The sequence below is a fragment of the Chionomys nivalis genome, chromosome 8 (genome assembly GCF_950005125.1).
Source record: "Chionomys nivalis chromosome 8, mChiNiv1.1, whole genome shotgun sequence".
In the NCBI taxonomy this organism is placed as follows: domain Eukaryota; kingdom Metazoa; phylum Chordata; class Mammalia; order Rodentia; family Cricetidae; genus Chionomys; species Chionomys nivalis.
In genome coordinates this window covers 15,830,594-15,855,501 of record NC_080093.1, presented here as the reverse complement: position 1 = coordinate 15,855,501, position 24,908 = coordinate 15,830,594, and the positions used below count along the sequence as shown (strand labels likewise).

General features: G+C 53.3%; 1 protein-coding gene across 2 annotated transcripts in view; it reads left to right on the top strand.

Annotated features, from left to right (window-relative positions):
• Nucleotides 1-13,700: 13,700 nt before the first annotated feature.
• Nucleotides 13,701-24,908, top strand: part of Pax2 (paired box 2) — an 84,980-nt gene continuing 73,772 nt past the window's right edge. For both annotated transcript variants that reach the window (XM_057777982.1, XM_057777983.1), the window contains exons 1-5: nucleotides 13,701-13,708; nucleotides 14,542-14,558; nucleotides 19,462-19,572; nucleotides 23,067-23,235; nucleotides 23,855-24,052. In XM_057777982.1, coding sequence (XP_057633965.1) covers nucleotides 13,701-13,708; nucleotides 14,542-14,558; nucleotides 19,462-19,572; nucleotides 23,067-23,235; nucleotides 23,855-24,052 — 503 coding nt within the window. The remainder of the gene's footprint in view (nucleotides 13,709-14,541; nucleotides 14,559-19,461; nucleotides 19,573-23,066; nucleotides 23,236-23,854; nucleotides 24,053-24,908) is intronic.

The following is a 24,908-nucleotide window of genomic DNA, read 5'->3' as shown; positions in this document are numbered from 1 at the left end:
ATTGACACCAGACTGAGCAATATAGAGAGACCTATCACAAAAAAAAAAAAAAAAAAAAAGGCGCAAAGTGGGCTGGAAATGAGGTAACACGTGCCAAGGATATAGGGGTATTTAACATCTGTGCTCTGGATTACAAATGCAGACATATTTAGGGCCCCTATCCAAGGGGATTTGACCACACAGTGGGTATGTTTCTTATCTGAAGAAGAGTCCACCTCAGGGCTGCTACCTCACTTCCCACTCTTGATGTTGTCTCTGATGTCTTGGGATTGGTGACAAGCCAGACCCTTCGATACTTTGCACTGCTGTGTGGGGGTTGCCTTCTAAAAGAGAGGGGGAGTGCAAGTGAGAAAGATGCCTGGGGAGAGAATGAAGTCACTGGGGAGGAGCCAGAGCTGAGATTAAAGTACCCAATGGCTGGTGAGGGGGCCCATCATGTCAAGGCAGCTGCTGCCAAGCCTGATGACCCAAGCTCAGTCCCTGAGGTCTGCAGAGAGGAGTGGAGAACAGGCTCCCAACAAGTTGTCCTGTGACTTCCACATGCATGGCATAGGCATGCTACACACACACACACACACACACACACACACACGAGAGAGAGAGAGAGAGAGAGAGAGAGAGAGAGAGAGAGAGAGAGAGAGAGGAGGGACTTCTTACCTCTTCCTCTCCACCTCACATTTCCCTCAGACTAGTTGGCCTTGACAGTTTTGTCTATTCTGGGAAAGATAGCTGACCTGGTTTCTGCTCTCTCTCTCACTCCCAGCCTATTACTCGTCCTCCACTAATGAGCTTCCCCCCAAAATCGGACCTGTTGCTCCCTTGTCTAAAATCACCAAGTGGCACCCCGTGGCCTGCAAGGAAAATCAAAACTTAGGGAAAACGCTGTTTTACTCCACTGTCTTCTTGCCCTTGTCTCTGCCCTTCCCTTTCCATGGCTTCTTAGGTTTGTTTGTTTGTTTGTTTAACAGTCCCCAACAGGTAAATTGTTGACCCTCCCCATGCGTTTTCTCTTTATACACTCTAGGCCCAGAGAATATGCACCCCAACCCTCCATTTAGGGTACGTGGGTTACCCCTCCCAGAGGAGACTGAACATGACAAACCCTAGGAAAGCAATATCTCACTGAGTTATATCCCCAGACTTCTTAGCCCCCTGTTTTTAAATTCCTAAGTTGCTAAGGCTGGCCTTGAATTTGTTCTGGAATACAGAGAGGCCTTGACCTTTCTGTGTTCCTGTGTCGGCCTCAAGAGTAGCTAGATAGAAACTGCAGTGAAGGCTCAGAAGTTAAAGACACTGCTCTGGCAGGGGACCCAGGTTCAATTCCCATAATGACCACTCACAACTGCTTGTTCCTACAGATTCCACTTCTCTTCTGACCTCTGTGGGCTTTCGCATGTATATAGCACACACACACATATGCATAAAGTTTAGAGAGTAGTGGGATCACACGCCTGCAGTAACAGGCTCAACTCAAGTCACTGTGAGACCCTATACTTTTTATCAAGTGTTCTCTGGCACTAAGTTATGCTCCCCTGTATTCCAGTCACCTTGACAACCCACACCCACCATCAGCCCAGACTGACAGGGTCTCACTATGTAGCTCTGTTTCCTCTGTAACTCCTTATTTAGGCCAGACTGGCCTTGAACTAACTCAGAGATCAGCTTGCCTCATCCTCCTGTGTGCTGGGATAAAGGCATGCACCAACAAGACAGGCTGAGAGCCCACATATTGACATGTTCAGCGTTTTTCTGATAATTTTTATCCTTAAAAGGGACCAGTTTGCCCGGGGTGGGAGTGGGGACAACGGGAACAGGGGGTGGGGTAACATCTGTGGCCACTGTGGGCAGCACGGTGCAGACCTAGGCTTTCTAAGGGATATACTGCCTCTGGCCATTGTCCAAGCTCGGTGCTGCCTCCTTTCTGCCCTCGGGTCTCAGCATCAGTTATACACCCTGTGTCCCTACACGTGTAGGAAGTGACCTAGCGGCCCATCTGCTTCCTGGAGGACTGTTTTCTCATCCTGCTTCAGCACGGAGAGAAGGTCAGAAACAGTGGGGTGTGGGTTGAACCCCATCAACCCAGCGGCTCAAAGTCTGGAAATTTTCCTGAACATTTGTCATCCAGAGACTGCCAGGCCAGACTGGATGACTTCCTCTCCTTACTTTGGTCACACCGACACAGAGGCCCTTGCAACCCTGCTGGGGCCTCAGTCTTCTTTCTGGCATTCCGGGAGTGACAAAGCTGGGGCTTGCAATGGCGAAGCCTGAAAGGGGGAGGGCGCTCCCACCCCTATTCACACAGAGACCTCTATCATATACGACAATTCCTATCATCTTTAGGCCTTCCTTTCCCCACGTTTCCTTCTTCTTCTCCCTTCTCTTTCCCACTACTTTCCTCTTTCAAGTTTCTTCATTCCTCCTGTTTACCCTCTGGTCTAGGCAGCCAGTGCTAGCTAAGGCACCCCAAAGCAAGTGGGATCAGCACAGCGCCTTTCAGAAATCCCCGGGAGCGGATTTAGGAAATGCGCCCTCCGCTGGCACTGGATCGCGGTTCTCTGCATAGCTTTTTTCTCACGGCTGTGACCCGTCTCTCTTTCCTGGCTGCTCCAGATCCATGACTGGGAAATTCTCTGAGGGACCTGCTAAAGAGTGAAGGGTACGAGCTGCGGGGGTGCAGGCGGTTCTCTGCTCCCACCCGGTCCCCGCCCCACTTCAGGAAGGGCCAAAAGTCCTGGGCACCCAATTCAACTCCTAAAAAGGAGCCTGTGTTATTAAATCTACATGGGTTTCCCTCACTTCATGGAGTCAGAATGTCATTTTACACACACACACGCGCGCGCACACACACACACACACACACACTCTTCTGTGTGGTCAAACCATGGGACTTCTCCTTTGAGTCCAGTTCTATGTGGGACCCGGCCTAGAGTCCCTAGGGCACATACTGAGCTCCCTGCTGTGGCCTCCTTAGTCGGTGGCCACTGCTCCAACCTTGCCCTCCACATGGCACGCATTCACTGCCACGATTAACCGCAAAAACATTTGCTCTTCCACTTTTCCTTGCTTTATTTCTTCCTTCTTCCTCTCCATCCTCCTAGCGCTTCTTCTCTGACTTCGTTTCTCTCCCCACTTTCCTTTTTCTTTTCATTCGCTTTTCTTTCTCTTTCTGCCTCTCTTTTATCGACTGTCTTTATTCTCTTATTCTGTTTTGGCCTCTTGTCTCCTAGGTCTCTTTCTCTGGACTCCTCGCTGTCCCTGGACGAAGGTTGCATGGTCTCCGGGCGTTATCTTCCTGGCTCCTCCGCTCTTTTCTCACTTTTTCCTTCTCCCAGGGGTCCCCCGTCTGGCGGGCTTGGGTCCGGCTCCCCCGCCGCCAGGGTGATTTATTCGCTTCGCTCGGTGGAATCAGGTGCTGAACCGATCCCCGGAACGAGGGAACAGATTTCTCCCAGGAAGGGTTTTGTGAACTAAACGATGCTAATTACGGGGTACGGGACGAGCCGCCGCCGGAGGAGGGGAAGTGCGCGGGACCAGATCTAGCTGGGCCAGCTAGGGGAAAGGCGCGGGTTGCGGGCCACCCTGGGCGCCTCTCAGGAGCCTCCTTTGCTCCTCTTGCCCGAGCTTCACCCTTCCCTGGGAACTTTCCCGTCTGAGTTAACTATTAACCGTTGTCGAGAGGCAATTTTCTTCGGAATTTCAGCGATTTCCTTTTCGCCGTGGAAGCAGATTAACATGCAAACGGGGAGGCGATCGGCTCGAGTCTGCGCGCCACGAGGATGACTGTCTCTCCGAACTGTCCCGCCAGCGGACAGCGGAAAACTACAGCTCCGGTCCCCCTCGCCTGCCTGAGCAGGGGCCGTGACCCAGGCAGTGCCCGCAGAGAAGGTGGAAAAAGCCCAGCTCCTGTGCTGGAGCGAAGTTGAGGGTGGAGCTTGATCCAGACTTAGCGCGGGACCTCAGGCACCGGCAGGCACAGTACAGTCACACCAGGAATCCCAAAGTAACAGCCAGATCTCGGCCCCAAGCCTCGCCTGCTGGGTGATGTTCAGAAGACATAGGTGAACTAGGGGAGAGCCCTCTCAGGCCTGCAGACACCCGGACGATCACTCATTTCCCCAATCTTTGTCACTGACAGCACCCCACAGTCCACACGTACACACACCCTGCTTTGGCTTCTGAACACTGCAAACTTAGTTAAACTCCTTAACCACCCTCCCCCTCCTTTCTTGTCAGGCCTGTTTTTCCTGAAGTTGGGAACCAGAAGGTCATCGCCCTCAAAACCTGGGAGTTGGGACCCGGTCTGACTAGCACGTTTGCCTCTGGTCTCCCGCCAGGCTGCCAGAGCTGGGATTTTCCTCACGGAGAGGCGTTGGCGGAGGCTTACCAAGGCCCTTGCTCCTAGGGCTGCCCTTGCCTGGCAGTGGTCATCTTCCCATTCCTGGTCTTCCTAGCTTCGGTTGCCCTAGCCCTAACCCTAGCCTTGAGTTAGTTTTTCCCTGCCTGCCAGGTTCTTTCAGCCTCTGGTGAGCTGTCTCTGAGTCTCTCCGCCTCTGTCTCTGTCTCTGTCTCTGTCTCTCTGTCTCTCTGTCTCTCTGTCTCTCTCTCTCTCTCTCTCTCTCTCTCTCTCTGTGTGTGTGTATGCGCGCGCAAGCGCGGGCACTCATGTGTCTCTGTCTCTCTTGTTTGTTTCAAGGCACGGACACTGATTGCGCCTTATGAAGTTCTAACTGGTTTTGTGTCAGGAAGATCTTTCTCACTGCTACCCAGCCTGGCGTGACGGATTAAACATCAACTAGTTAAATAAAAATTAATATCAACTGCCTCCTAACTTCTAATGTCATGTTGTTTATAACTAATGAACTGATTAGGGGATAAACACATCACGGAGACATTCGACTTTCCTGCCTCAGCTCCATCGATGCCTGTGCCCACTACAATGCCGCCAGTTGCCAGGCCAGAAAAGGGGGGTTGACTGGGGGCAGGGCAGGCTGCCTAGAGGGAGTCCCTGGGGCTTACTCCTCTGCCTGCCTTGATCTTTCTCCTTGCTTTCCTTTTCTTTCTTTGCTTTCCTTTTCTTTCCCTTCTTTTGTCCATTTCCTTTCTTTTCTCTATCTCCATTCGTTTTCTTCTTTTTTCTTGTGCTTGCTTCCCCTCTCTTCCTCCCTCCCATCTTTCTTTCTTTCCATTTCTCTGCCATCCCTGTTCATTCCCTGTCCCTGATACCTGCTCCCCAGTCCCAAGTATTAGCTTCCCTTCTCCCTTATTCTATCGTGACTCAGTCTTTCTTTCTTCCTCCCTGGACAGCCCAGAATATGACCACGACCAAAGTTCTTGTAACTAGGCTTTTGCCCTAACTCAAAGCAAAATAGCCTTTTCCCCAAAACTTAGAAACACACACACACACACACATCTATAAAAGGAGAAGAAAAAGTGTCTTCATTTCTCCTATTCCATCTGAAAGGGGTGCAGGATAACAGAAAAATCCTTCTTAAAATTTGTGCCTTCCCTTTTGTCCCCGAAGCAATTATCAAAGTTCTACTGCTAAATTTAATTTCAGGAAAGCAAAACAAAACAAGAAAAAAGCCCAAAACCTGCCCTAGTGTCTTTCCTCTGGGGCTTCAGATTCCTTACCAGCCAGCCAACCTGACCTGGGGAGCCTCCTCTTAGGAGGCCCTTTTCCTAAAGACACTTAAACCAAACCAGAACCATCATTACTGACAGCAGTAAGGCAGGTAATCACAGACCCAGGGCTGGTGATTTTTTTTTCTCCTTAAGAAGCTACAACGTTTAAACTTGGTTTGCCCTGGACCGCAGGGTCTGACAAGACAATAACAACAGAAAAAAGCTTTTAAAACCAATTTAGCACACGTGAAAATGTAATTCTAATGAAGAATCAATAGGCTGGTGGATCATTTTTCCTGTGACTCCTGGGAGATCCTGAAAGAAACTTTCAATCAATGGGCCCACCGATGAACAGAAGGGCCCAGGAGACAGTGTGGTACAGGAGTCAGGGCCTGGGGACAAAAGGAGAGAGAACCCCAGGGAGGAGGCTGGAGGGAGCTGAAGGACCAGTGCCATTGACTGGCAGCGTCTTGTAGGCTTCTGGAGGAGAGTAGCAGGGGAAGAAGCTAAGAAACTTCTTCCCTCTCAAGCCCCTTCCGCGATGCCTACAAGCTGCTAAGTATAGTGGACTCAGCGGCCTCTCCAGGACCTAGGTCTGACCCCGGCACTACCCCAACCCTGGGTTTAGACACCAGTGGGTAGTTAGCTCGGTAGACAGCTGAGTATGGGACCTCAGTTCAAAAGTCCTCACTAGAGGGCTTACCTACCTGTGTGTCTGGGAGGTTGAGTCTCAATTCCTGGTTTTAGAAGGAACAAGAATGTTTGATGAAAGTGTGGTCCAGCTTTCTGCTTTGTAAATCATTTAGGCACCCTGTCTCCTAAGAAATTTGTGAGAAGGGTAGGGATTAGTACCACCATTTCAGATGCTAGGAGACAAAGACACAGAGAGCTCTGCAGTGAAGGTGTGAGTCCACAGGACGAAATCCATGTGTGCCAGTGTGCACCTTTAATTCCAGCACTTGGGAGTTAGAGGCAGGCGAATCTCTGTGAGTTCAAGTTCAAGGCCACCCTAGTCTTTGGGGTCCACCCTGGTCAAATTCAAGGCCACCCTGAGTTCTAGGCCAGGCAGAGTTATACAATGAGATCGTTGCAAACAAGACAAAAATCAAAACAAAGTCAGGTGGTGGCAGCATCTTTAATCCCAGCACTCAGGAGGCAGAGGCAGGTGGATCTCTACGAGTTCAAGGCCAGCCTGATCTACAAGAGCTAGTTCCAGGACAGGCTACAGAGAAACCCTGTCTCAAAACAACAACAGAGGCAAACAACATCCCCAAATCATCACCATCACAACCAACAAGCATGTATGTGTAGTGTGGCTCAAGGGGTAAAGGCACTTGACACCATGCCTGATCACCTGATTTTGACCCCCACAGACATGGTGGAAAGAGTGAACCAACTCCTGCCAATCTTGCCCTCTGACCTCCCAATGGGACTCTTTGTTCATACACATATACACACACACAGTGCAAAAAAACATTTTAAAAAGTTGCACACCTGGGTGCAGTCCTAGGTGACAATGAGAAGCTAATCACGAGTCATCATCTCACAGGCCTGAACAGAGTAATCACATGACAGCTCTGTGTGTGTGTGTGTGTGTGAGAGAGAGAGGGGGGGGGGGGAGGGAGGGAGAGAGAGAGAGAGAGAGAGAGAGAGAGAGAAGAGAGAGAGAGAGTGTGTGTGTAGAGTTTAATTGTGCACATCATCTTCTATTCTAGACCATGGAAATATTTCTCTGTATGTAACAACAAGAAAGAAATAGCTTTAGATAGGGTCTCAGTGTGTATCCCTGGCTGACCAGAAACTCAGTATCTAGACCAGGCTGTTTTCAAATTCACAGAAATCTGCCTGCCTCTGCTGCCTGAGTACTGGGATTAAAGGTGTGCATCCAACGAGGATTTTTTTTATTTTTAAAATTTTATGCATTTGGGTTGGAAAATCAGTGTTAAATAAGAAGGAGGAAAAGGAGGAGGAGGAGCCGATGAAATCTAATGTTTGAAGCAAAACATGTTGGTAAGCCAGGTCTGGGCCTGCATATCACACTCAGTGGTAGAGTGCATACCTAGGCAGAGTTCCTGGATTTGATCCCCAGCACTGTTGGAAAAGAAAAAGCCAATGAGGTGATAATTCGCCCAGAAAGTCATCTTCTGACAGGAAGTTATAGGCTTGCTGTGACTCCACAAGCTAGTCCAGTTTCCTTTTTCTGGCTGGGTAATCTCTCTAGGGTGAGCTCAGTGGAAAAGGTGTGGTCTCAGAAGTCAACTCAAGTCTTCAAGTAAGGAAACAAGGTGTGGTGTTTCTGCTGTTGTTTGTTTGGTTTGTTTTTAAGATAGGGTTTCTCAGTGTAGCCCAGGACGTCCTGGAAGTCCTGCCCTTGACCATGCTGACCTTGAACTCAGAGATCTGCCTGCTTCTGTTTGTGGAGTGCCTGGAATAAAGGCCTGCACCTCACAACTCTTGCCTTGATCCTTTCTTCCTAAACTCTCTCTCTCTGGGGTGTGTGTGTGTGTAAGCATCACAGACCTCTTTTTGCACACTGGACTCACCCAGTACTTTCCTGGACAGCTGCTCAGGGTTAGTTATGAGAACAAGGCTCTAAGAGGGAGAGTGCTGGGGCAAGCAAGATAATAGGAAGAACCCAGGAGAGGGACCCCAGGGAGGAACACCAGTGCTCATGAGGGCACAGGTGTGTGCTTCTGAAAGAAAGTGGAAGTACAAGCAGGTGCATAAATGGGCTGTGAGAGATTTCCAATATTTATGGCCGAAGCTGTAGAGATGTAAATTCCAGATTGAGGGGGTACGATGCCAGACGAGGGCGAAAGCACGGGTGTGGTTACAAAGGTTGTGAGTGTGAAGGCCCAAGAAACTTGGGGGCGAGGGGGGGACTCAGAATACTGCAGAAAGGCTCTGTCCAAACACCAAACAAGTGCAGAATGAGTAAGGGAAGGGTGGGCCCTTCCTTCCTCCCTTTGGTCCTCAATACCTCTTCAAGGACACCTTTTATCCTGAGTTTTTATTTGTTGCAAAGAAAAAAAGAATCCAGGGGAACTCTGGGAAAGACTGTGTGGTCTGCAAAAGTTGGGGTGCATTTGTGGATACTTTAGAAGCTAAACTGAGAGCCAAAAAGTCCAAGGCAGGAGAAGAAGCCTGACGCGGTGAATACCGGAAGTCTTGGGGAAGGGGAACCGCACAAACTTGGGGGAGAAGGCAAGGGCCAGAAAGCAAAAGCCTGGCCGCACAGTCTGTAATCTGAAGGGGGGGGGGCGTGTGACAGTGAAGATGAGGGGGTGGGGTAAGAGGGTGTGCCGGCGTCTAGACCCGAGGTTCGGTCTTCGGGTGTCTCTGGGCAGCGAGAATATGTTTGTAGGCTTGCCTGCAGGGCTGGGGGCCTCCGTGCGTGTGCGCGCCTGTGCGCGGCCCGGAGAGCCCGCTGCACCACGGCCGGTGGCTGGCTGTGTTATGCGGCCGGGTGTGTGAGCGCGGGCGCGATCGCAGCTCACAGCCCGCCCAGGCGGCCGGCAGCCGCGGTTATCTGAGCCGCTCGGTCGCGGGTGGCTGCTCCCGGATCTCCCGGCTGCGGCGGCCAAGGCAAGAGCGACTGTGAGGCGACGGAGGAGACCGCAAGGCAAGCCCCAGGCCCGCGCAGCAGCGAGCAGAGCATGGAACAGTGTATGGGTCGAGCAGGTAAGACCTAGAACCCCTCGCAGTCAAGGCTGGGAGTGAGAGCATGGGGTGATGGAGTGGGAGTGGGGGTGCTGGTCACAGGAGAAGGATGGAGTCTGTGTAGGTGAGAGCGGGTTCCCTTTCCTTCCCCGGTTCGGTCCACACCTGGGACTGTGAGGGCTGGGGAAAAGAGGTTCTGTGGCCGCTCCTCTTTGGGACTTCTTACCTTCCCGCCCGGTGACCTCTAAATCTTCTATTGAAAACTTTCCAGCCAGGGAATGTGAATTTTACAACTTCTCTTTGCAGAATTTGGCTTTTCCTTTCTATTGAGTGCTTAGGACTTTGATCGTTCTGATTTCTCTCTTGGCATAAATATTTTACACAACTTTCCTTAAGTTGGGAACATTGGGCGGGCTTTGGTTTCCGGTATTGGGAATATATATGCCAGTGACACATGTGTGTGGGCTTTGAATATTTGGTTATAAGCAGTAGTGTAGAGAACCAACTCCCCCCCTCCACCATCAAGAGAGAGTCAAGGGGGGGGAGCTTAGGGGAAAGATGACAGGCGCCAGGGGGCCTGGATGGGGGGGGGGAGAATCTGAAACTGACTATTCAAGAGCTGTTAGTACGGCCCTCCTTTATTTCCCTTCCTCCCCCTCTTCTCCAGACCTGCCAACTCAGCTGTGACTGCCCGGTAGGCGTCCTGGCGCAGGGCAAGGGTGGGAAGCCAAGTACCCAAACTGAGATTTGAAGTGAGTGAGAGGGCTGGATCAAGTTTCCAGAGTTTTCCAAATAATTCTGTAGAGGTCAAGGCCTAACTCGGGGCCTTTTTTCTTCACTCCTCACCCACACAAATCTCATTTCTTCTCTCCACCCCGCGACCCCAGCTCAAGTTTAGTTCTTTCAACTGATAATTCAGGTGCCGCCGCCCCAACGGGAGCTCTTGCTCTAACTTCTTGGCTCAATCCTTGGACTGTCCCCACTCTTCTTTAGTGTGTCCCTACTGAAGAGCCTGAGCCCCTGTGAGTGTCAACTGTGGCCTCCTGGGCTTTTAGGGCTCTGAGCAGACCCTCCACACCAGAGGTTTAAGTAGGAAGATCAATAGCAAACAGTTGTAATGATCTAATTAATTATGGCAAAATTAAAAGCGAGTATAAAATCAATCTCTGATGGTGTTGAAGATGGAATTCAATTGAGAGCCCATCTGTGCACCCCCTCGACCGTATAAATATGCAGCCCAAGGACAGACCTAATGGCTGAGCCTTCCTGGGAACCCCTCTCCCCCTTCCTCCCTTTCCCACGTAGGGTTTCTCCACCGCACTCTCTGAATCTGTTTTGCCCCTTGCCCCTGCCCCTCCTCCCCAGGTCCTCTTTGCTCGGACTCCAACATTTCTATCCTTTCTCTTACCAGGTGCCTCTGCCTGCCTTGTAGACCTAAGGTGCCTAGACTGGGTTTCTAGTCCCAGCAAGCTGCCTAATGCGAGCTTCCTGCTCAACACCTCAGGAAGCAGAGGTACAGAGAGCACTGCCTCATCTCCGTGACCCCGTCAGGGTCTTCATTCCAAGTTGTACAGGACACTGGAGAAGAAACCAGGCTCTTCAAACTTACCCTGGGAACACCGGGTGGGGTAGGCAAGGGGCTCAGCTCGTGGCCCAGCAGCTACAGCTCAGACTTGCCGGCTGGCACGCCAGTCAGGCACAGTTCGTACAGGGTGGGAAGAAGTTGCCAAGCGAGGCAGGGGATGTTGAAGAGGAAAAAGGGCTATTTCTTTCAAGATACCCCCATGACTGCCACATCAGGCCCAAGTCCTTTACCACCCTCCCCAGTTGAATTATTTTTCCCTTTTTCTCTCTTCCACTCTTTCTGTTCCTCTATCCCCACTCTCTCCATCACAGGCTTGTCCCACTGCTGCACAGATCTCTCAGTGCCCTGTGTCCCCCTGTGGGCCCCCTATGAGCCTTTTTCTCCTAATCTAACTGTTTAAAATGACAACGACATACAGAAGAACAGGGGCGCCAACCAGCAAATACGCCTGTTGGGAGCAGGAGCGCTGCAGCGGGGGTTTACGTGAGATGCGGGTTTTATTTAGTTTTTCTAGCCTGATTCTGAGCAACGCAACAAACACAGGAAGGGTAAAGAAAGGACGAAGGAGGATGAATGGGCAGCTAGGTGCTTGTGATCTTGCACCCAAAGTATAAAAATCAAGGGTCTGGGTCCTCCCTGTTTCTCTGACCTGACCAGATCCCCAGTCAGCTTTCTGGCTCCCTAGAGATGATCTCCTGCCTTTTCCCTTGGCAGCCCAGAGTGATCTCCCGGACTCCCACTGAGTTCCCAGGGTTTTTGTTGTTGTTGTTTTTCCCTCAGAGAACTCTTCCTTCTCCCTGATCCAGTCACTGGGTCTTCAGAGCCTAGGGGGAAGACGCAGCCTGACACCTTCCACCCTCTTCTGCTGGCCCTCCTCACCCTGTTATTAATTGCTGTGTTGACCTGCAAGATTGATTGGCAGCCCTACTGGAAAAGGCTGGGAAGCCTTGGCCTCGGAGCGGCCTGGACTGAGGGGCTGGGTGAGGAGAGGAGGAGGCACTGGTCCTGTTCTACCTTAGCCAGGGTGTGGAACACAGACAGCTGTTTGCCTAAACACCCATCACCACCGTTTCAAATCCCTTACAGCACTCAGACACATTCAGTCAAACACCTCCTCATTGATTCAGATGCTGGGGAGGGGGGTTTCCCTTCCTTAGTCAGTTTCATCAATGTATTCGTTAGCCGCGGGTCTAGAGCTCTTTGCAGGTCTAGACGTGGTGGGGTGGGAGAACTCCCGATTCTGAGCTTTCTACCAGGAATTCACTGTGCGCTGCTTTTTTCTTTCTAATTATAGTGACAGAAATTTGAGAGATAATCCTGGATACAGATGACCCTTAGAGTCTCAAACCAAATCATCCCCTTCCCCGCCAAAGAAGGGAATTTGTCCTAGGACCTCAAAAAAATTACATTCAGGCCTTTTGCTTCAGCAAAGTTTGAGGGGATAGATGCTCTGGCCTGCCGAGAGCAGAGGGCAGAGGCTTGCAGCACCAAATGCAGAAATCTAACCCCTAGGAGGGACCGCCCCTTGCTATTTCTTCCCAGCCCAGTCACCTGCAAGTTCGCACGCTTACAAGCCCACCCCCCACCTCCGCAGCAGCTGCATCTACTCCTGGCTATAGCCCCTGTCCGGACCTGAGGCCACTGGACGTCGGGCCAAGATCTCCGGGAGCGTCTTGGCTCCAAGCTTGATGGAAAGGATAGGCAAACCTTGTACAAACCTTGGTCTGTCCCCGAGAGACCCCTTTTGGCCCTCCACCCTCTCAGCCAGCCCTCCTTACCCTGTGTCCTCTCTCCCCTCCTCTCCCGTCCTTTGTTTCCAGCAACCTCGCAGCCCTTCCCCCGCCTGGGCGGCCGTGCCCCCAAGGCCTCCCTTGCCTCGCTGGCAGGTTTCGCTCTGCCTTACCGGCTCCCGGCTCAGGCGCGCACTCCGCCTGCTCCTCACATCCACACAGCTGCTGCAAGAGGAGGAAGGGAGGGCGGCGCGCGGATGGATCCGAGACAGTAGATTTGGTGTCAGCTCGTAACTCCCGGGAAACTCTGCCCTGGTGCTCCCGCCCCTCTCTCCAACTATTCCTCTGTGCTGCAGGGCCCAGAGCCCTCGTCCGCAGGCTACCCCTGCCGTTCCCGACGTGTGGGCCCTGGCTATTTCGCTCCCCTTAGCTTCCCCGCATCTGCAGTTGCCTTGCATTCCTTTCAACTACCACTTGCTACCTCCTATCCTCTCCCTCTCTGTAGTCACTGTAGCGGTGGGTGGCACTGGGGACGTCCCAGATCTTCCAGCACAGTCTCCCTCCACTACAGTCCGCTGAGCTGCCGGCTCCAGCAGGCCGAGAAGAGGGTTAATCATTCCCTCCCCATCAACAGTCAACCACCCTTGGACTCTCTCACCCAGGCTGAGAGAGGAGGGGGCAGCTGGCCCGATGGAGACCGGCTTTGCCCTACCAGCCTCTGCAGGCCTTCCAGGGGCAGGTCTCTTCGGTGGCCTCAGCACCCCTTTTGGGTGCTCCGTTTCACCCCTTCTGCTTCCCTCCGCTTCCTGGCACTCCTGGCACTCCTATCAGGCTCTGCCCACGTCTCATCTCTGCTCAGTCTTTGGCAAGTTGACTGCAGGTTCTAGGACGACTAACTCTCTTTGTTTGGAACCGGACAGAACGGGGTTTCCTTTCCCCAACCTCTGCCAAAGGTTTTGGCGGAGTGGCCCAAAGGGGACTGCGCCTCGGGTCACAATTAACCCGATTGTTGGGGATGTGGGTGAGAAATTAAACTGATCTAGCGGTTACAGTAGACTGGTGTGTGTGTGTGTGTGTGTTGTGTGTGTGTGCAGGAAGTGGGAATGGAGGAGTGGCAAAAGAGACGAAGAGAAACCTGGATGGGTGTGGTGTAGTCAAAAGGGAAGGGGCGGGAGTCTGCAAGGCAGAAACACAGGAAGGAGTGGCAGTGAGGGATCCCAGTAACATTTATGGGATAGGATGGAAAACAACACCTTCGTGTTCTGCCAGCCTGCAAGCTCAGACCCCCCCCCCCACTTCCCTCTTTGGGGTTGTCATGTGTTCAGAAAGCTGGACAATTATTCCTTCACCCACTACAGAAGTGTTTGTCTTTCAAAGGCTCCATAGTGGACAAGTGTAATTGTTCCCATTTTACAGGTGAGAAGACTGGGGGTCTGAAAAAAGCATAGGGACTATGCAGGCAGAGACAGCTTCTCCTTCCTGAAGGCAGGGCAGGGTTGGTGGTGGGGGAGGTGGGATGGGGGCGATGGGGTGGTGGTGAATGGTTCTTTTAGCAGCCCTCCGTGGGTGCCTGGGGCCGGTAAGGTGGTATTCAGGTCTGAGACAGGATTATCAGGGCCTCCTTGATTCTTTCCCATCTGGTTTTCCCTCTTTGGTCAAAGTCCTCCACTCCTACCCCGTGGGCCTGCTGGCCAAGTTTTGACTATTTTTACACCCCTCCACCAGTTCAGTGGTCCACAGGCAGCCACCTGGCTGACCCGTGCCAATATGAGGCCCCTTTAGTAGCCAAGTGGTTTGTATTGTCATTACTCCTCAAAGGGGCTGTGAAGGGCCGGGGAGGTTGCTAGGTCCTCTTACGTAGGGAAGCGGGGTTAAAGGGAGGAGGGGCCAAGGAGGATAAAGGCTCAGCACGTGTGCTCGGCCTCTACAGGACCAACAGACTAGGCGGGCGGGGCCAGCTGGCAGTCAGGACCCCCGGGATTCTTGTGGGGTGTCCAAATATTGGGAACAAAGGCGGGAAACGAAGAGTGAGAACAGGAGGGAGGGAGGGAGCAAGGGGGGAGAGCGAGGAAGCAGAAATTAGGGGGTCTTGGATGAAAAAAAAAAGTAGCTTTAGGGAGAATGCGCTGTGGAGTGTGAAATTGCAGCCCATGGTGCTCCATATTGTACCAGAAGCTCTTCCAAAAAAAAAAAAAAATCCTCCAATGTGACCAGAAAGCCGGCTAGGCAGGGGGAGGGGAGGGGGGCTGGCGGGAGCCGGTCAGGCGGGGCAGGAGAGGGGCCTCAGAGCGTTCACCCACTGCCAGGGATCTGACCACCTAGGGTACGCCCTCCAAGGGCGCACTAGGAGGGCAAGTGGGCCGCGGGTGTGCGACCCAGAGTTTGATTGTAAGAACTTTTTTATTTTCTTTTTGTTAGTGGATATGATGAGTTCCAAATGGAATAATCCAGAAAAGACACTGGGCTACGTAGTAGCTACTCAACCGGAGCTTTCTCTCTCTTTGGATTGTGCTTTCCTTCGGACTAGGTTTTTTTTCTAGGTTTTTTTTTGTCCCTTAATTCTAAACAGCACCCCCCAACACACACACTTTAATGCTTTTAATTTGGTCTGCGCTGTGGGGAGCATTTCCTGGGGAGATACGCTTAATTTCGGAATTTCTAATCCCCTCCGTTGGAGCTCAGGCCCTAGCTCCCCTCGCTACTCCCCAGGAGGTAGAAGGAGAAACAAGCCTAGGCCACGGGGGAGGGGCACAGCTGGGATGCTCCACTGCAGCCGGGCCCTCTCCAGATCCCCGGTAGCACAGACACCTTCGGGAACTGTTTGAGACCCCGTGCCTAGTCCCAGGGTAGCGCTGTGTGAGCAGAAGGGAGGCAGATACGTCACTCTCTTTTCCGTCCTGACAGAAAGTTCCTGGGCAGCAAACAAACCAAAAACCTAGCAAAAGAGTCACAAATAGGAGTTGGGCAAGAGGGGTTAGCAGACAGGATCTCCGCTCACACTTTACTTATACGTAGTCTGCTTAGAAATACACTGAAAGCTGAGGTGTAAGTCACACACGGCTTGGGACACCTCTGCATAAGTTTATACAGAAGGTCCTTCTTATCGCCACCACAGCCTCCCGCACACCTAACACTCAAGCGGAGCAGTGGAGAACCCTAGCTGGTCGGAAAGGGAGGAGGTAGGAGTGGGCCGCCAGGCGCCAAGCTAGCAAGGCAGAGATGGGAGCGGGGAAGGCGAAGGAGCCGAGATCCACAAGGAAGATTTATTGGGCAGATCAGATGCACAGAGGCGGCTAATGAAGCAAATCCCGAGATGGGTATCAGAGCAACTCCCCAAAAGTTTATTTGCCTTTAAATTTCCGCAGGGAGGCGGGCGCCTTGTTTGAAGTGTAAATGCCCCTAGGATGGGGTGGGGGTGGAAGGGCTGCTTTGAAAACACTGGAGAGAAAAGGTTCATTTAGAGGCAGACGAGGGAAAAGCAACCAACCCTGACAGGTCGGAGCCCTGGTTGTGTTTGGGGTTGGGTTGTTTTCTTCTTTCTCTTTCCTCTCTTTCCTCTTCTTTCTTCTTTTTTCCCCTACTCTTTCCCCTTCTGTTAGGACCCATAGAAGAAGAAAAAGAACAGGAAAGGGGAGTTGGAGTGAGAGGCCACCGAGGAGGGACAGATGCAGGCCAGCCCTTCATGCTGAAGTCCAGAGAGAAGGCAGTGCAGAGGCTAACGGAGCTTTCAAAGCAGCGGGGTGGTTTGCCTTTTGATTATCTAGAGCCAGAAACCGACTGGGAAGCTAGACAGAGTGTCCCAGGAGCAAGGGGAGAAAGGCGTGCTAGGGCTTTCTGAGGCTACCTGGACATTGGACAATTGCTAGCCCTTATTCCCAAGAGGGTCTAAATAAAAGGTACGAGTGTGGAGTGCGAACTTCAAACAAGCTGCTTTACAAACTGTTAGTTCTCTTTACAAAATGTAAAGATCAACCCCTCCCCCAGTACGTGAAAATGCCCATTGTCCACATTCACACTTCATAGTGTACGAAAAAGGAATACATTGAGTTCTAGAGAAGTGTGGATTTCTGTGTGGAACGAGGGACTCCACGCATTTTTGTTTCTCCAACAGTTCAGACTCATCAAGACATAACTTATGTACGCCCAACATACGGAGACCTGGCCAAGGCTCCTTTATGGGTTTCTAACCACGATTTCTTTTTAATGCTCCCCACATTCAATTCTGAGTTGATTAGCTCTTGGAAGGAAGCTAAAGCTATGCCAGTTAGTGCCACCTGAGAGGTCCTGGCTCTCTTGGCTGGGGAACTGACTACTCTGTTTCTCCTTTTTCGTTCCCCCACGCGAAGTTAGTGCGGGTTCCCGGGTTGTGAGGCCAAAGAAAACCTGCGAGCGCCATCTGCAGGCCTTGGGAGGAAGGTACTAGCTTTCCAGGCAGGACCCCTGAGCCTATAACCTCCAGCCCAGGGGAACCAACCTAGTCCTCAGCCCAAGGGAAGTGAGGGACAGAGCGGTGGGCGGCAGACAGGTAGGTATTTTATCTTGTTTTGTTATTTTTTTAATTTTTAATTTTCAGCAGTTACTCTGCAATTGGATTAATCAGATCGGTATCAGAAATTTGCGGGAGACAGGGCAAAGGCCCGGATCCCAGCGGACTCATCTCCCCAAGCAATGGAAAGCTCAGAATCCTGTGCAGCCGAGCCTGGCCTGAAACCCTCCCAGAGTAAGAGCATCCTGGGAAACCAGGGTTCTAGATGCCCAGTAGGAGTCAGTCTGAGTCTAGTGGGTGCCTTCCCCAATCCCAAATACTGCTGAGGCTTTTTGGCCATAGGGACAGGGGCATGAATCCGCTCACTGTGCTTCCTCTGGGCTTCAGGAGCTGCAGACAACGCCAAGAGGCTCGGATCCGCCAGGCAAGAAAGCACTGTTTGGCAGCTCGAGCTTCCCAGAGCCGCCCTTTCTCAGACCCAGGGAAGCCTGGGAGGAGGGAGCGAAGGGGGAAGAGAGAGAGTTAAAACATCAGCTGAAGTGCCAAGATGATTTATGAGACGAGGGAAAATATTTCATAAAGATCTCCCGGATATTCTGTACTTAACCAGTTAGGAGACAAAGGACTTCTCTTGCCTAGTGCGTGCGAGAGGACCCCAGCGAACAAGGGAGCGAGTAAGGGTCAGACTGCAGAGACTGGGCCAGCGGCTCGGATAGAAGCCGGGCCAGGCCGGCGTAGTGCGCCGGCTGCGCTCGTTCCGGATCCGCAGAGCTAGCGGCGGGCGGCGCTCAGCCGCGTTCACAGCGTCCTCTTCTCTCCAACCGGGGAGAGAGAGCGCCTTGGTCCCGCCTTGGGCTTTTGCATTCTCTGTCGCCGTGGTGGACAATCCGCTGCGCACGGTCTCTAGCCCAATCCCCTCCCTAGCTACCCGAGGGTCCAAGAGCCAAGTTCCCTGGCTTTCCTGCCGTCCGTTGGGTCCCACCAAGGCAGGTGGGTCCTAGCCAGAGGCCTCTAGCTTGATTCTGAACCAAGCGTTCTGGGCTGCCCAGACTCCGGGGAGGGGGTGCGCGCCACAGCGTGTGGGACGGGAGGGGACAAACTGCTGGGCACTTTGCCCCGGAATGAAAATCAGGCGTTCGTGGTTGGGAAGGTACCACAGGAGGGAAAGGCGAAAGGGAAGGACCAGAGGTAAAGGGAGGGAGGAAGGAAGACACAGGGAGGAACGGAAGGGAACTCAGCGCTAAGGATAGCCGACTTAAGACTAAGGATGAGGACCCGCGGGCAGTGGGATCTGCGGGCATTGGCCGGTGGATGGCAGGGCTGGGCGAGTTGGGACAGAGAGCCTGGCTTCGGGGCGCCGCGCGCTCGAAGGCCCACTGTGGTTGCCTGAATATTCATTAGGCTGGCCGTTCTTTATCCTTATCTAACGTTTATCTTCTCGGCGAGTTTCGTTTCTCAGTGTAGTTTTAATCCCGGGCTCCCAGTCCTCCTCCCCCCTGGCCTGCTCCTCACCCTCCCTCTTCCTTCACCCGCTGCTCCCTCCCGTTTCCCCCTCCCCGGCCCTCCCCTCGCCGGCACCGGAGTGACAGGCGCGGGGCCCTCCTTGCCGAAGCTCCGGGCTCCGGCGCTGGCGAATCACAGAGTGGTGGAATCTATTGCCTTTGTCTGACAAGTCATCCATCTCCCGGCGCGGGGAGGAGGAGGGGGTCTGGAGGGGGCTTTGCAGCTTTTAGAGAGACACACACCGGGAGCCCAGACTCCAGTCTCCGGCCGAGTCTTCTTGCAGCCGCAACCCACCTGGGGCCAGCACAGCGCTGCGGGCGCCTCTCGGCTCCTAGGCTGCCTCCCTTCCTCCAGGCCCCCTGGCCGCCGCGGCGAGCGCCTGCCTATTCCGGGGGCGGGGGCCGGCTCGCGCGCTCCCCTCCCGCGGGCGCCGCTTGGACATCCCGGGGATTGCTACTTCTCTGCCAACTTCGCCAACTCGCCGGCACTTGGAACGGCTCGGCTCCCCTCCCGGCGCCCTCGGGCGGCCCCTGCCCTGAGCCCTCTCCGTTCAGAGCCTCTCAGACCACCGGGTTCCAGGGGAGCTGAGTGAGTCGTCTTCCCCACCCGGCCTCAGCTCTGGCCGCAACTGGCGCGCGAGCCATGCGCCCCCTGTGCCCCTTGGCCCAGCCCGTCGCCCGGGGGCTGCTTTACTGACTGCCCAGCCGCGTGCCCCGACGGTGGCAAGTTGCAGCCGCTGCGGTTGCAAACCCCGGCGGGCCCGGAGGAGTCCCGGCGGGGAGCCCAGAGCGGCGCCCCCCGCCCTCGCGTACCCCGCAGTAGCCGGGCGCCCGCTCACCCTCCCTCCCCCACCGTCCCTTCCTTTTCTCCTCAAGTCCTGAAGTTGAGTTTGAGAGGCGACACGGCGGCGGCGGCCGCGCTGCTCCCGCTCCTCTGCCTCCCCATGGATATGCACTGCAAAGCAGACCCCTTCTCCGCGATGCACCGTGAGTACCGGCGCCCGGCTCTTGTCTCGGTACCAATCCCGTCTAGCCCCAGTGTTGTCCGGCCCCCTGCGCTCAGGTCTTATCCTAGAGGCCACACCGGCTTTTCCTCGGCCCCTCCTTTCGCGCCCTGCCTATTTCTCTTACCTAGTGTTTCTCCTGTCTTTAGCTACTCTCTTCTGCTTTTTGACACCCCATGCTTATCGTTCTGTCTGCCTTTGTACCTTTGCTAGTGCTCCACCTGCCTTTGCTCCTTCCACCTGCTCCTCCTTACCTCGTGGGATACATAGCCCTGGGCCCAGGTCCGAGCCACCCACTACTCCCTAGCTTTTGCCCTGGACTGAAGGATTAATTGACAGTTCTCTCTCTCTCTCTCTCTCTCTCTCTCTCTCTCTCTCTCTCTCTCTCTCTCTCCTCCTCTCTCTCTTTCTCCACCCTCCCCCTCATATCTACTTCTCTCAAACTTAGAGTTGTGGACCATCAGGAGGAGGCTCCTAGCTTGAGCAGCCTAGGTGTCAGGACAGCAAAGTAGAAGCTCCTGGGGGTGTGACCCCCTTCTGAGCCTCAGCTCTCTTGTTCCTTCCAGCTCAGCCAAGGCTTCATGGGGACTGGTTTGAAATATTCCCATCCTCTTTCTTTCATCCCCACTTCTCCGCCTTCTTCTTCTCTTCCCTTTCAGCTAGGAACATGAGATTGCCAGGAGAAGGTGGTCACTTTTCTTGACTTTGCCCAGGGGGGGGTGATCGTTCTAAAAACAGTAAGGGGTTTTGAGATGAAATCAAAGTCAGGAAGAAAGCAAGTAGTAGAGCCTTCCGAACCAGCTCCTGGATGCTCTGCGTTCTGGAGACTTCTTTGCCTGCCTCCACTCTCTATTGAGGACCGAGCAGCCAGCGCCCTGGCCAGGGGGTCAGCAAGAATGGAAAAATGAGAGGGAAAGAACAAAAGAAAGGCAAATGCTAAAGCCGAGGAGAAAGGAAAGAGAAATCAAATCACGAGAGGGAAATCAAGGAAAGAAAATAAAAGAATTATTTTTTATGTTATGGGGATGGAGAAATAGAAAAATAGAAAACGGGGAAATATCTAATGAATTTTGAATTTATCTAATTCATGCTAGGTCTTTAACTTGGTAAACTATTTGTCAGATATTTTCCTTTGCTTAAAAATATAAATAATAGTCTAAATAGAAAAGCTCTCCCCATGTATAGATTAATAATTAAGGATAATTTGTAACTTTCCACAAGGTAACTTTTTAGACCTAGCTTTGATCTGTGCTTTAAAATATGATATAATAAGAGAGAACCATGTTTTGTTTATTCCTTTCCTAAGTACACGTTTAACTTTACGGGACGATTAAAAAAAAAACTTCCGGAATAAAATATAGTTCCCTAAATAATTTTTAGGTAAAGGAAACCCAAGCGAGGGACTACGGGCCACTGCGGGTGTCTCGGGCAGCCGGGAAGCCTAGCTCTTTTTCGGAGGAAATGAAACAGTCCACACGCCGGTTCACCAAGGCGGCCAGCCTCCGTCTCGGCCCTTCTGCCGCTGCCTAGCTCAGTAATTTTTGGGGATTGCTTCCGGGACGCGCCAGCCAGGGCCAGACTCAGGGAACCACCCCGAAACCAAAAGGGGAGCAAAGCCAGCAGAAGGTGGTCGAAGGAAGGGAGAAGGGTACTGCGCGGGCCGGCTAGGCGGCCGGCTGGAGGGCGAGGAGCTACATACAGCCCGGGTCGGTACCCTCGGCAGTAGCACATTCCAGGCCTGATTCAGCGCGGGTCCTCCGCGGTCCATCGGCCCTGAACTCCAGAAGTGCCCGGTTGCAATCCCCATCCCATATATTGGGGCAGAGGGGCCGGGCCCGGAGCCCGGTGAGGCTGAATTATTCATCTTTAATCTGCCCGCAGCTGCCGCCTTTTCATACCGGTAACGCGAGTTCTCCCGGGGCCTAAATTATTGATGGTCGGGGTTTGTAGGGCGGGGAGGGGGAGAAGAGTGGGACCAAGATGGGGAGACTATGGGGACTGGAGGTGTAAGATAAGAGGTTCTGGCTTCCCGGAGCCTCTCGATTAGAGGCCTCTGTCCAGGGGCTTCTCCCAAGCTTGTTTTGGTTTTGGCAGGATGTTATGGGAAAGAGATAAAGGGGGCACGAGCTGTGCCCGCTTTCTCCGAAACTCGCTGGAGGCCATGGGGCAGTGGCTGCAGGTTGCAGACCTTGTCTGTCCTGACTCTGCCGCTAGAAGTCTCTGCTGTTAGATTGCTGAGTAACTGCAGCTCTAGGTTAACCGCTGCAGGTGCAGGATTTCTAGGCTGCTTTAGGCCGCAGAAAATGGGGCAGTCGGCAGCGGCCTCGAGCCTGGCACCCCGGTGGCCTTCTCAGCTTCCAGGTTGGGAGCCCCCCCCACCCCCAGTTGCCTAGTTGATCTGGAAACCAAGGGCTCTGTTCCGGCAGGTGGAACATCCGTCCTTACTGTTGGGTTTCCTGGGCAGCTGCTGAGGTCTAAGAGGTCAGAGGGTCCCGAACTGGTTTAGGCTGTAACACCCAGTGCCTCTGAGTCCTAACTCCGCAGGTGCGGTCCCTACCTACCATGCCACCCGGGGCTGGGGGAGACTCGGGGGACCGCAGCCCGGAGCAGCATAGTAGGCAAAAGAACCCCAGCAGCCCACGTTCGTCAGCGGCTGCTGGGGACGGGGACGAGTGAGACTCTTAGCCGCCTCGCTGTCTTGGAGTGCAGCGAATCCCGAATCATTATCTCTTCTGCCATTTTTTTCTTCACCTGGATTTCTTTCCATCTTAGATATTAGGGATGTAGAGGGAAAATATGGTTCCAAATATCTGAAGACAGAAAACATAAAGAGAAGGAAGAACTCCCGATTAAAACAAAATGAAGAGAAAAAACAGGGAAAGAGGACATCGTACAATTACAATTAAAAACAGATACAAGGGGAGAGGTAGGCAGCGAAGGTGAAAAGGGAGTGCATTTGACTTAGTCCCTCTCTATACTGAATACTCCGCTGAGCTGAGTCAAGAGGACCCCGACCCTCCAAAATCGTCAGACTCCAAGCCCATTTGATACCCAAACAGCGCCTAGCCTGCGGCGCAGGCGGGTTCCTAGTCGGCAACAGTGCTGTCCCTGGCCCGGTCCTTTCTCTCCCCATCTCCCTACTTTCATCCCTGCCGACATTATTTCTCCTTTGTCGTTTGTTTTCCCTCTCCATTCTTCGCGTCTGTTCTCTCCTGGCTTCTCTACTCTTCCCGCTCTTTCTCCTTTGCAGCGTGCTAGGGTTCTTCCCTAGGCCAGCTTCTTGGTTCTTACCTAGCCGGGGTCCGATATCTAATCCTCCTCTTTCCTGCACGCAAACAAGCCACCTTTCTCCCCGAATCCCCGGATATGCCCCTTAGCCCTGCTTGCTCCCTTCGCACTTGGCTGGCCTCGGACCCTGACTAATGGCCGGTCCCTGCTGTGTGTGGGGTGTTGTGTTTTTTTCTTGTCTCTCCCCAGCAGGGCACGGGGGTGTGAACCAGCTCGGGGGGGTGTTTGTGAACGGCCGGCCCCTACCCGACGTGGTGAGGCAGCGCATCGTGGAGCTGGCCCATCAGGGTGTGCGGCCCTGTGACATCTCCCGGCAGCTGCGGGTCAGCCATGGCTGTGTCAGCAAAATCCTGGGCAGGTGAGGGCCGGGCGCTGCCTCCCTTTCCAGCTGAGGCTTTAGTTAAAAGTTGAGGTGCTAGGCACGAAAGGAAGGTCCGGACTTAAAGGGATCAAAAGACTGGCTGCGAAAGGGCCGTTGTGGTGGCTGAGCCTTGGAGTGAGGGTGGAGTAGAGTCTACCCAACATAACCCAACTCCCTGGGCCTTCCCAGGAAGGCAGTTAGTTACATTCAGAAAAGGAGGGATTTTTTTTTTCCCAGCTAAGCAATGTGAATGGGGTTGGAAGAAGGGGCATCCCAAGAGGAGAAAAGACAGCATTAGGAAGGCTAAAGGAGGGTCCAGGTTCCATAGGGACTCTGGGCTTTAGATGGGATCAGCTCTCCCAGCAGGGGTCCTTCTCTGCTTCCTAAGTTGAGGGCCAGGCTTCCATTCCCCAGGGTGCCTGCTCTAGCCGCTGTCCATGCCCAGCTACAATGCCCTAGTCAAGCACCTTCTGGAGTCTGCTCAGCTACACAGGGCCTTTTTCCCTTCACACTGATGCCTAGGGAGGGAGAGCGGCTTAGCAGCTCTGGAGCTTGCAGCCCCCCTGCCCTTGCCACCACCGGCTTCTTGCTGACCCCGACGGCCTTCCTGGCCCAGGTACTACGAGACTGGCAGCATCAAGCCTGGAGTGATTGGCGGTTCCAAGCCCAAGGTGGCAACGCCCAAAGTGGTGGACAAGATTGCTGAATACAAGCGGCAGAACCCGACTATGTTCGCCTGGGAGATCCGTGACCGGCTGCTAGCTGAGGGCATCTGCGACAATGACACAGTGCCCAGCGTCTCATCCATCAACAGGTGAGCAAAGCCCCCCTGGGCCTGGAGGGCAGGGCTCCAGTTCCCTACTCCTGCCTGTTGGGCCATCTCCCAGGGTTCATCTTCACTCTGTCCAGCCTCTATCCCTCCTTCCAGCCCTTAGCCTGAAGTCTTTGGGTAAGGAAAATGGACCTGAGAGGCATAAATAGACAGACAGACAGACAGACAGACAGACAGACAGACAGACAGGGCTCTTTCCAATACAGAGCTGGGTTTTCCCTGCCAGGCTTCTCCCGCCGGTGTCCTGGAAATGAATCCAAGTGTTTGTGGTAATTAAGACTCCAAGATTACCCGCCTCGGGATCTAGAGACAATCACAGCCCATAGCAAAGCTTTTAAAATGACCACTGTCTATTCACCGCTTCCAAACAGACTTTTCTTTCTAAAGTCATGTACCCTTCCCCAGGGGCATCCAGAAGCCCGACTCCTTTACCCTTTCAGCCAACTCCCACAAAGCTTGCCTCCCAGGAGCCCAGGTCTTGCTAGCCAGCGCCACACAAATTTCCGGCCGAGAAGCACTGGCATCCAGGCCTACAAAGTAGATGCCAGCCACCAGCCAGGACTTGGCAGAGAGAAGGGGAGCTGGACAAGGACCGAGATGCCAGGCAGGGAGTGAGAGCAGGGTCCCTGCGGCTGACTCTTGGGAGATGCCCCCACCACTAGGCATGTCTTTCTGGAGGCTGCTATCTTTTCCATGCTGATAGGTTCAGATACTGGGACCATGCAGACTCTAGTCAGTTCAGCTTGCAGGATACTTAGGTCTCTTAAGTCCCAGAGCACTCTGGAGTGCTGTCTGGGAGATGACAGGTCATGCTTTATGCATATGCACCCCAGCCAGG